Genomic DNA, 12,162 nt, shown 5'->3' with positions numbered 1-12,162 from the left:
AGTATTTAGTAAGAACTGCTGCTTAAAACGCTCATCTCAGACATAAAATGGATTTCTTTTCCCTTTAGGGTTATATTTATCAGGATTATAAACCCGTGTATTGGTCTCCATCAGCAAGGTAATAATCAATTTCTAAACTTAATGACAGATGGAAGGGAGAGCATTGGTGGTCGTGTTAATCTTGTGCTTGTCCTTTTCACTGCAGGACAGCCTTGGCCGAAGCTGAACTTGAATATAACCAGCAGCATGTCAGTCGTGCTGTATACACCAAATTCCTGCTTTCAAAAATGCCTCCTAAACTGGCTTCCCTGATAGGTATGGTGTGGTGTTTTACCAATTCTTCTATTTATCTGTCTCCATTCTCAGACCCTTCCTACTGAAAGCCTTCTCTTATTTTCTTCCTTTCTTAAAATGCTTCCAGTTTTTCAAGAAACCTTTTGCTAGTTTAAGCAGATGACCACTTGGGTCGACACTAGCTCTCGCAGACCTACAGGGCTGAGCACAGTCGCCTTGCAGACTCTTGCTGCCCTTAGGAAAATCTCTGATTTGCTTGAATGAGCCCAGTGATAGTGGATGGAGGGGACTCCTGCTGATAGATAATACGCGTTTTCATTAACTCGAGTATTATCTTCAGTCTATGGATCCACGCACTTTTCAAAGAATTACAGAAATCATTCATCCTCTTCATGATATCATGCCCACTTAAATCTTCTCCACCTCAGACAAATGGAATATTTTCTCTTTAAGGAGTAAATAGAGGGCCACTGAATTTTAGTTTCATCACTCCTGAGAGTGCGTCAGAAATCTTGGCAGAATTGCTGTAATTGATGGGTGCACAGAGAGGTCCCGCTTGGGCTGAATATCTGATCCAAAGTTTCCCGGATGGTGATTTACTTGAATAATTACCCAGGGAACCTTCACCATCACTGAATAAAAACTGTACCTTGGGAACACTCCCAGAGCTGCCGCTTTTTTGCCTGGATAAACTTTCTCCGGGCAACGATTTGCCCAGATAAAATTTAGCTAGGGGAAGTTAACACATTGGAGTTTGTTTGGCTAATTCCACAAGTTAGCTGGAAAAAACTCTTTGAATATGGGCTTAATGGTCACTGAATTACTCTGTTCTCATAAACCTTTGGTGCAAACTGTCTGTATGGTGCACGGGGCTGGAAAAACCCTGGGCCCCACTTTCAGCCAAGTGCCCAAAACTTGGTGCCTGCCCAGGCAGAAGAACTGCCATTACAGCTGGGCCAGGGCTGAGGAGAGCATGGCAGCACTAGAGGAGCCGACGCTGCTGGAGTGGAGGGGAAAAAAATTGGAAGGCATGGGGAGAGTAGTTGGAGCAAAGAAAGAAATTGAGTGGGAGAAGGAGGAGAACAGCCGGAGAGGAAGGAAGAAGCTGGAGGAATGGAAGATGCCTGATGGACACTGAAGGGACAGAAAAAGGGGCCAAAATAGCTGGATGGAGGAAAGAAGCTAGAAGAGGGAGCCTGCAGGGAGGAGAAGAGGAGAGCAGCTGAGTGAAGTAAGAAGCTGGATGGGAGCAAAGTCAACAGCTGGGGAGGGAGGGGTAGAAAGCTAAATAAGTAACCTCAGAATAAATTAGCAAAATAAGCACAGCATAGTCCAAAATAAGAGCAAAGCAGTTTACTTGGGGAGAATTAAAACTGGTGAGCCCAAAAGAGACAGGGGAGTTATTAGCAAGGACCCACATTTTCAGTCTCTTAGTCACATAAGGGTTGCAGGCAGAAAGTTTGATGCTATATTAGCTAGGGTAGAAAATGCATTATTTGAACGGCTTTCTCATCCTCTTCCTGTAAGCAGGAGATTGTTCGTCCTATATGGAAAAGTTGCTCGCTGGACTCTAACTGTATGACCAGTTTCAAACCTTAAATTTTTATCTAAATCTATTGAAAGGGGGCAGCACATTAATTTTTATTTTTTTTTAATTAAAACGAGGTATTTGGATCTGTCAGCTTGAATTGAGACAGGAAAAGAGTACCAAATTTGCTTTGATTTCCCATGTCTATGATTTGTGGATTAATCTGGACAAGGGTATTTTCACCCATTTTGGTTTTATTAGACATCATTGCAGTCTTACACTGTGGATCATGAGCTTATGTTCTCTAGGTTAAGGAATGTCGATGTCAAAGGCTCGGATTTTTTTTCATGGTGAACGTTTTTCAAGCATAGTGCACAGTGAGTTTTATGGAATGGGAGGTGCTCTTCAGAGAAGGTTTTAGAATGTGGAGTCTACCATGGTTCAGTGCTTTCCCCGTCGCTTTTTTATGTTTATCTTCATCCGTTAATGGAGATAATTGGGTCCCTCCAGTTTAAATTTCAAGGTTACATAGACAACATCCAATTTGTACCATCAGCTAGTGACTGATTTAGATACTTCTCTTGCTGCAGTTAAACAGTGCTTGGAGAAGGTTGCCCGTTGGTTGAAAAGCAACAGATTGGAAATTTGATGCTTTAAATTGGAGGTGCTGTGGATGAGTAAAGCTAACCTTCAGCTTAGAAAGCAGCAGATAAAACAGGATGGTTTGATTCTCCCACTTCAATGTAAGGTTACGAGCTTAGGGCTTTTGCTACCGTGGAAGGCCATCTTTCCATTGTTGTCCCAAAAGCAATATTTAAACTTCAGCTGGTATAGTGATAAGATGATATGTATCAGAAAGTGAGCTGAAGACTGCCTTGCATGTGTTGATATTAGTAAATATGGATTCCTGAAATGCCTTGTTTGCTGGTCACTCCAGAAGAACTTTTGTAGGCTGCAGGTCCTTAAAACTGCGGTTGCCTGGGTAGTGATGAGGTGTACTTAAGGGAGAGTAACAGCCCAATCCTGTTCAATTTGCATTGGCTTCATGTAGCCTTCTGTGTGCATTTTAATGTTCTTTGTTTATTGTTTAAGGCATTGCATAAGGCTGAGCCAAGTTGCTTTGCTGAGAAAATTAGATTGTCTGTTCCCTGTACGTACCCACATCAGTCCAAACTCCTGGGTTTTGCCTCCCTTCCAGCAGATGGAGTCAGAGAAAGTTTCACAGGCACTACCGAATAATCTGGTGTGCCACCTGCTACTCTTCAGTATTTTTCTGTCTCCAGCAGATGAAGTGGTGCAAAACGTGTGGTTCTGTACCCGAGCCTGAAAAAAAAAAAAAAGAATATCCGTGACAGGAGAAACAGGTCTCCTAGGGTGTTGTGAGGTCCTGGTGGGACCATCCCCCTCTGGTTGGAGGCAGGAACGAGCAGGAGTTGGGGACCCCAATATTGTGCTCCTTTGTGCGCTGGGGGTGATAGCTGGTAGACCAGTTCCCTCCCCCTTTTTCAGCCTGCAGCCTCTGCTAAGTCTCAGGGAAGTATTTTTTAATTTTCTTTCCCTGCTGATATTCGTTTTAAAAAAAAAAAAAAAGAGGAAGGAAACAAAGTTTTGGATACCGGACTCCTCTAGCTTAGCTGTAGGGAGCGGAGCAGGAGCTGTTTGCTGGGGCCCCGCCCCCCCGTTTCTGTTGGCATTTTCAGCAGGGCTTGCCGCTACCCAATTATGCCTTATGAGAGCCGCTACTTGGTGTGTGGGGAGCGGCTCCCGAGCCGTGCTGCGGCAGGACTCTGCTCCAGTTGCTTCCCCAGAAGGGAGGGGCCTTCCGGCATCTCCGCGGTCACTCCAGACAAGCTGCACAGTGCCGAGCAGGTGCCGGCTGCAAGGGAGACTCAAACCGATCCCGTTCCCTCTCAGCATGGGAATGGCAGCCATTTTGAGAGCCTTTTGTGTGGCTGAGGAGGCATCGGCAGGGGGACAGGATTTCCCTCCGGAGTTTTTTCCCACCAATTTAAGCCCCAATAGGGCCCGGGGGGCCTCTGGAGAATTCTCTGATGATCAGGACCCAGTAACAGGAGATATGCAGTGGATTCCTCTGGGTTTTCTCTGGAGTTTGCCTATTAATTCATCAGGCCTTTTTGGCCAGCAGTGCCCGGAAGATAGGGGCCCCAGGGATCAGGACGCTGGTGACCCACCTAAGAAGCTTCCCAGGAAGCCAGAGAACATAAGAACATAAGAAAATGCCATACTGGGTCAGACCAAGGGTCCATCAAGCCCAGCATCCTGTTTCCAACAGTGGCCAATCCAGGCTATAAGAACCTGGCAAGTACCCAAAAACGAAGTCTATTCCATGTTACCATTGCTAATGGCAGTGGCTATTCTCTAAGTGAACTTAATAGCAGGTAAAGGACTTCTCCTCCAAGAACTTATCCAATCCTTTTTTAAACACAGCTATACTAACTGCACTAACCACATCCTCTGGCAACAAATTCCAGAGTTTAATTGTGCGTTGAGTAAAAAAGAACTTTCTCCGATTAGTTTTAAATGTGCCCCATGCTAACTTCATGGAGTGCCTCCTAGTCTTTCTACTATCCGAAAGAGTAAATAACCGATTCACATCTACCCGTTCTAGACCTCTCATATATTTAAACATCTCTATCATATCCCCCCTGCTATCATATCTTCCACTGCTATTCATGTCTGCAAGATTCATTCCTCCCAGGCCCCGAGAGATGGCTCTGGAGGTCACCTCGGAGGACTTGGACCCTGAGGATGGCCGTAGTGCGCTTTCTCCTCTTCCCCCAGGGGATCCCAATGTAGGAGATGACGGGGGCCCAGATGTTCCCCTGGAAGGAGATGACCCTAAGGTGGTGCGCTTGTTTCAGCGTGATGACTTGGCTCCTTTAATACCCCTTGGCAGAACTGAGCATTGCACCCACAGTAGCAGATCCGAGCACGGACACGGTGGATCCGGTTCTGGCGGGATTACGGGGTCCAATTACAACCTTCCCTTTTCATGAGAGGATGAAGCAGCTCATGTTCCGGGAGTGCGATACTCCGGAGACTGGCCTCAAGGTCGGCAGGGCGATGGACAGGCTCTATCCGTTGCCGGAAGACATGTTAGAGCTGTTGAAGGTTCCTAAATTGGACGCGTCTGTCTTGGCGGTCACGAAACGAGCGACCATCCTGGTCGCTGGGGCAGCAGCTTTGAAAGATCTTCAGGATCGTAAACTGGAGGTGCAGCTCAAAAGGATTTTTGAGGTCTCTGCTCTCAGCATACGGGCGGCAGTCTGCAGCAGTTATATGCTGTGGGTGAGCTTACATTGGGTGCAACAATTGCAGGGTGCCAAAGACCTCTCACCCCTGAGGCGCAGCAGGCGGAGTGGTTAGAGGCTGCTGTGGCTTATAGTGCTGACGCCTTGTATGACCTACTTTGCACTTCCTCCAGGACTATGACTTCCACGGTCTCAGCTAAGAGACTTTTGTGGCTCTGCAATTGGGCTGCGGATGTGTCGTTGAAGGCCCAGCTCGGGGCGCTTTCCTTTAAGGGGAAGTTCCTCTTTGGAGAGGACTTGGAGCAGCTGGTAAAACAACTGGGGGATAATAAAGTGCACAAGCTCCCGGAGGACAAGCCATGAGCTTAGAAAGGTTTCCGTAGCCAACGATGCTTCCGTCAGAGCAGGACTCCGGGTGCAGGTCAATGACAGGCCTCGGGTAGGTCACACCTTAGTCTCATTCCTTTCATGTCTGCAGACCAAACCTAGAGGGCCCCACTCAAGGTACCGGTGAAATTAAGTCCTCACAATAAGATGCTGCCGGCTCACTCCTCTGTTCTGCTTATCAGGGGCCGGTTGACTTTTTTTTTTTTTTTTTTACCAGGAGTGGGCCAAGATCACATTGGACCAGTGGGTTCTAAGCGTGATAGAACACAGTTACACATTAGAGTTTGCTTTCTGCTCAGAAACCTGTTCCTGATGTCTCCCTGCGGCTCCCCTGCAAAGAAGCAAGTCGTCCAGCAGACCCTCCAAGGGCTAGGGGCTTTTGTTCCTGTCCCCTGCGAGGAGTGTGGCCAAGGAAGGTATTCTATTTACTTTGTGGAGGGAACATTCTGTCCAGTTCTGGACTTGAAAAAGATCAATCGGGCCCTGAAGGTGCCCCGTTTTCGGATGGAGACTCTTCGATCCGTGATTGCAGCAGTGCGAAAGGGAAAGTTCCTGGATTCTCTGGATCTAACGGAAGCCTCCTTGCATATCGGGATACTCGGGGACCATCAGAAGTTTCTCAGGTTTATGATCCTCTGGCAACATTTCCAGTTTTGTGCCCTGCCATTTGGCCTGGCCACGGCTTCACGGACTTTCAGCAAGGTAATGGTCGTGGTGGCAGCTGCTCTGGCGGAAAGAAGGGATCTTGGGTCCATCCCTACGTGGATGACTGGCTAATACGGGCGGAATCAGAGGGAGCTGTGTTCTCAGGCAGTGGAGGAGGGTTGTCCTCCGCCTGCGCTGTCTGGGATGGGTTCTCAACCTAGCCAAAAGTCATCTAGCTCCATCCCAGGTTCTGGAGTTTCTGGGGGCCCGATTTTATACTCACTTGGGCAAAGTTTTCCTTTCAGAGGAGAGGATTTTCAAGTTACAAGGCCAAGTCCAACACCTGTTGCAAACTCAAGTGCCCAGGATCTGTGGCTATCTACAGGTTCTCGGCTACATGGCTTCAACCTTGGAACTGGTCCCGTGGGTGTTTACTTACATGAGACCCCTGCAGAGTGTGTTGCTCTCCCGTTAGAACCTGTTATCGGAACAGTTTCATCTCCAGCTCCCCCTTCCAGACTCCATCAGGTCCAGTCTCTTGTGGGGTGGACCTTGAGGTCCCTCTGGACAGAGGTGACCACCGATGCCAGTTATTCTGGATGGGGGGCTATATGCCAGTCACAAGCAGCTCAGGGTTGTTGGTTCCCGGAGGAGGCGACTTGGTCTGGAGACGAGAACGGTGAGGCTCTCTCTGTAAACCGTTGTGATGGTATACTACTAAACGACGGTATAGAAAAGTTTTTAAATAAAAATAAATAAATAAGGCTGGCTCTGGAGAGTTTTCTCCCACTTCTACGCAACCGGGCAGTCTGGATCTTGTCTGACAACACAACAGTGGCCTACATCAATCAGCAGGGCAGCACCAAGAGCCGATCGATAGCTCTCGAAGCACAGATGCTGATGTCCTGGGTGGAACAACATTTGACGATGCTACCGTCATCCCATATAGCGGGGACCACCAATGTGCAGGCGGATTTTCTCAGCCATTGACAATTAGACCCTGGGGAATGGGAGCCATCGAGCAGTGCTATGGACTTAATCTCCCACAGGTGGGGCCACCCGCATGTAGATCTGATGACGACCCGCTTGAATGCCAAGGCACAGCGATTCTTCAGCTGCGGAAGAGAGCACAGAGCGGAAGCTGTGTGGATGGGCTTGTGGTTCCTTGGCCACGACGTGTCCTCCTTTGTGTTTCCTCCATGGCCCCTGATAGGCAAGATGATCAGAAGAATAAAAGCTCATCCAGACCCATTGATCTTGGTGGCTCCGGAGTGGCTGCGTTGCCCATGGTTTGCGGACCTAGTCAACCTGACAGTGGACGGACTCCTTCAATTAACTCATCTGCCAAATCTTCTTCGTCAAGGTCCTATATTTTTTGATCAAGCAGATCGCTTCTGTCTTGCGGCCTGGCTTTTGTGAGGAAGCAGTTGAGGAAGAAAGGCTATCCGGAGGATGTCATTTCTACGTTTTTGAAGGGTTTCAAGCCCTCCATGGCGTATATTCAAGTTTGGAGGGTCTTTGAGTCTTAGTGTAAGCCACAAGGCACTGATCCTCGCTGGGCTTCGGAATGGTCTGGCAAAGGGTTTATCTTTCAATTCCCTAAGAGTCCAGGTCGCAGCCCTGGGTTGTCTACAGGGCAAGATTCACGGGACCACTCTCGCTGCTCATCCAGATGTGATCCATTTCCTTAGAGGGGTTAAACATTTGCGCCCTCAAGTTCGCAGAGTTTGTCTTTCCTGGAGCTTGACCCTGGTCCTTAAGGCCTTGTGTGAGCTGCCTTTTGAACCGCTTAAAAAGGCCTCATTGAAAGATCCAACTCTGAAGGTGTTCTTTTTAGAAGCCATTTGTTCAGCAAGAAGGGTCTCTGAGCTTCAAGCGTTGTCGTGTAGAGATCCATTCTTGCGAATTTCGGACTCGGGGGGTCTCTTTGAGAATGGTTCCATCCAAGGTAGTATCAGTGGAACTCCAGCCTTTTCAGACTTGGATCTTATTTCTTCTCATGCAAGGGATTTGAGATGCCTGGATGTCCTGAGGGCTCTCCTATGTTATCTGGAGGTTACAAACAGCTTTAGTTTGTCAGATCATCTTTTTTTTTTTCTTGTGGCATGGCGTAAAAAAAGGTCAACAAGCTTCGAAGGCTAATATAGCATGTTGGCTGAAAGAAGCTATCGAATCTTATATCTGTCGTGGTCATCTGTCGTGAGGGCTCATTCTACGTGCTCCCAGGTGGCTTCTTGGGTGGAATGTCATCTGGTCTCCCCGCAGGAAATTTTCAGGGCAGCCACTTAGAAATCCTTACACACTTTTGCTAGGCACTACCGGTTGAATGTCCAAGCCTCAGACGTTTGCAATTTCGGTGAGAGTGTTTTTCGAGCGGGACTCTACAAGTTCCACCCTAATTAAGGGAAACTTTGGTACATCCCAGGAGTCTGGACTGATCTGGGTACGTACAGGGAAAGGAAAATTTGGTTCTTACCTGATAATTTTCGTTCCTGTAGTACCACGGATCAGTCTAGATGGCCACCCATGTTTGAGATTTAGTTGTCTGGAGAGTCCGCTCGATTACTGATTCTTTCTGTTTTTCTCTGAGGTTTGGCATACATTCTGCAGATAATACTCAACAAGTTACTCAGTTTTTTCTTTTCCTACTCCTCTGCTCGTTCGGGGGAATGAGCTTACAGTTAATCCAAATTGGTTTGTTTATGCTTGGGTACTGATAAATACTGAAGAGTAGCAGGTGGCACACCAGGTTATAAGGCGGTGCCTATGAAACTTTCTCTATCTCCATCTGCTGGAAGGGAGGCAAAACCCAGGAATCTGGACTGATCCATGGTACTACAGGAAAGAAAATTAGCAGGTAAGAACCAATTTTCCTTTCCTGCTGGGTTCTAAATTCGGCAAATGATAGACTTTTGACCATTCTTTCCATCTCTTAAAAAGATTAGACTGGGGGGTGCAGTCAAATGCCTCTACCTGTATGCACCCCCAACAGGGAATGTCATACCTAAAGAAATCAATCTGAAAACTGATTTAAAGTTTCAGTGGCGTGTGAAGACAGAATCGTTTTTTATGACGTACCCTACTGGATTGTGGGTTTTATCCGTAATTCTCTAAATTTTATAGTGTTGATGGAATTGTGTAGTTTGTATCCGGTTATCTGTGATAGCTGTATGTATGTGTTTTTGTGTTCCTCTTTTAGTAATTTTTTGAATACAGGCTATGTGCTTGGTATCTGTATTATTTTTAACATATTGTCGTATTTATGATTATAGTATTGTAAATTGCCTTGAATTATTGGAAAAGGATCCATAAGTCTAAGTAAATAAGAGCTGAAGAAAAAGTTCATAACTCCTAAAAATGTTTGGCTGGCGTTTAAGTTGTGCAAATATTTTTCCACTCCTATATATGCACATCTGTACAGACACGTGTACCTGGTTTTGATATCTAAATATGGTCCGTGCATGTGTCGTCGTGGTGACATCAGATGTAAGAAAATAAATCCACTAATTTTCTAGGTGGATTTTTTCCTGTCTGTGTCCGGTACATTGAAATGCTTTGCACACAAGTGTGAGCTTGTAGGATAACTCTATATATCTGCAAATGCTGAGGGTAACTTCATGCTTTCCAAGTTATTATCCTTTAAACTGTTGGGATCAGTGCAGCATGGGCACTGGTCCTGTGAGGCTTGTGACTTCCAGTCTGCAGGGCAAAGGCTGAGGACTGAGGGAAGGGGCTCACTGGTCCTGTAAGTACCAGATGAAAGTAATTAAACATTTTTTCATGCAAGCAGCAACCTTCAAGGTTAGCTCATTTTCAGGTCCACTGTGCTGAAGAGTTGCTTTAAAGTGTACATTATAATCCTTTAATTTTTGCATGCAGTTGTATTTTGAGCAAAATGGTTTCACGCCATATGTTTCTCACTTTAAATCTGCAGATGGTTCATCCCCTGTTAGCACATTAATCTGGACCACTCAACCCTGGACCATTCCACTCAATCAAGCCATTTGTTATATGCCAGATGCTGAGTATGTGTTTTAGTTTTGGATTTCATTATACAAGATTATCTGAATGGTCTGCTAAGTTTGAATGTCCGAATGAACTACTAAATTTCATAAGTAGGTTTAATTAGTAGTCCTTTTACATTTATTTCCTGAAACGCTTACAAATAATTTGTATATGTATCACTCACAAGCGTACACTGTGCCCATACAAGGTAAAAATAGGTGTATCAATATAGGGTTACAATTAATAACTGAGTCAAATCATTCAGGTACAATAAGTGAGGGAGCACCTTAACCCAAAGACCTTAAATATGGCAAGAAGGAAAATGATAGAGAGGAAGATGGGGACAGCTGCAGGAAGAGTCACAGAGGAAGTTGTGTGCTTGAAGGAGACAAGTAGAATACTTTGCGGAAGAAGTGACTCTTCAAATGGGACTTGAAGGGTCAGAAAGGAAGCCTGGCATGTTGCAAGAGAAAGCAAGTTCCAGTAGACATGGACTCAATGAAAGAAAAATGCTTGGTGGTGGGAATGAGCTGAGGAGACAAAGGGAGCTAATGAGACAGGGCTGAGATGTAGAGAGAAGGGGGAGTGTAAGGCCTTGAAAGGGTCAAGTGGAAGCTTAAATTTAAGGTGGATACAGAGGTGAGGAGGCAAAGGGATTTTCAGGGGAGCAAAATGGTTTTGCTGCTGCAATTTGACTTGGATTTCAGAGGAACGATGAAGGTGGTGTGTAGGCCAGAGGGATTTCAGTAATTGAGAAGTGAGGGGGATATGGATTAGGTCTTTGATTAGAAGGAAACAGAAACAGTCAGATTTTGACTGTGTTGTGGTGGAAGAGAGAAAAATTGGGGACGGAGATTCAAATGTGACTCTAAGGGGCCTTGAATACTGGAAGAATGATGGCGCAGTGCAGAATGTCAGAGGAGGAGAGAAAAATGAGGAACAATGTGTGTGACGTGGAGTTTGAAGTGACAGAATGACAGCCATGAAGGTACCAAGGAGAGAGAGAGAGAAATTTAGAGCAGATAGGGAGTACTTGTAGGTAGTGAAGTGGATTTCGTGGTGTTAGGTATAACATAACATAATGATGGCAGAAAAAGACCAATTGGTCCATCCAATTTGCCCAGCAAGTTTCTTATGGTAGTATAGCTGCCTCTCCATGCAGGTTACCCCCCTGTTTCTTTTAAGGGAGTGAAGGAGAAGGGATCGTGGGTGAGAAAAAGAACTTAATGAACTGCCAGTTGGATTAGACAGATGTGACTCCTTTGCCCTAGAACAGAGAGAGACTGACAGCATGGCCAAATTCTTCTCTGGACTCCAAGAACAGATAAGAGAATGAACAGAGGGACCAGAAAGGAGGTCCATAGATGGTTAAAGTCAGTGTAGGCCAGGGGATATCCTCCCTGGGCAAGACAAGAATCAGCATGGGACAAAATATGAGTAAACATACTAATGATGATGATGCAACTCATTTGTGCAGATGCTTTGTGAGGCTGCTCTCCATTACCCTAGTTGGGAGGTTTATTGAGCTTAGGACTACACACCATTGTTTTGCTGGGGGGAAAAAAAGGATTTACAAAACTGTGCTGTCCCTAAAATAATCTACAAAATAATTGTGGCTGAAGTAGTCACAGCTATGTCAATAACTACCACTGCTGAATGGTCAGCAATGTGATGTCGCCATACAATACTAGTAACACGGAAAAAAGGATTATCCTGGTGAAATTGTATGTTTAAAATATGTAAAATCTGCATACATTTTAGAAATCTGCAAAATTCTGTGCATGTTTTCAAAACAGAACACGAACTGCCTGTGAAATAATTTAAAAGGCAATTCAGAAGCAGACTTGCTTACCTGTAACAGGTGTTCTCCAAGGACAGCAGGATGTTAGTCCTCAGACATGGGTGACATCATTAGATGGATCCCGACATGGAAAACCCACGCCAAAGTTTCCAGCAACCTCGACCAGCTACAATGAGCATGCCCTACATCACACGTTCACGCAGGGTCCCTTTTCAGTCTAGTAACATAGA

General features: G+C 45.8%; 2 protein-coding genes across 2 annotated transcripts in view; one reads left to right on the top strand and one right to left on the bottom strand.

Annotated features, from left to right (window-relative positions):
- Nucleotides 1–12,162, top strand: part of IARS2 (isoleucyl-tRNA synthetase 2, mitochondrial) — a 165,046-nt gene that overhangs the window by 26,839 nt on the left and 126,045 nt on the right. The window contains 3 exon segments of the mRNA XM_029593171.1: nt 69–118; nt 206–315; nt 10,061–10,151. Coding sequence (XP_029449031.1) covers nt 69–118; nt 206–315; nt 10,061–10,151 — 251 coding nt within the window.
- Nucleotides 1–12,162, bottom strand: part of BPNT1 (3'(2'), 5'-bisphosphate nucleotidase 1) — a 118,972-nt gene that overhangs the window by 90,305 nt on the left and 16,505 nt on the right. The gene's annotated exons all lie outside the window — the stretch shown is intronic.

The sequence above is a fragment of the Rhinatrema bivittatum genome, chromosome 3, assembly GCF_901001135.1.
Source record: "Rhinatrema bivittatum chromosome 3, aRhiBiv1.1, whole genome shotgun sequence".
In the NCBI taxonomy this organism is placed as follows: domain Eukaryota; kingdom Metazoa; phylum Chordata; class Amphibia; order Gymnophiona; family Rhinatrematidae; genus Rhinatrema; species Rhinatrema bivittatum.
Note: the sequence above shows the minus strand (reverse complement) of the source record. Positions and strands in the feature narration are given on the sequence as shown.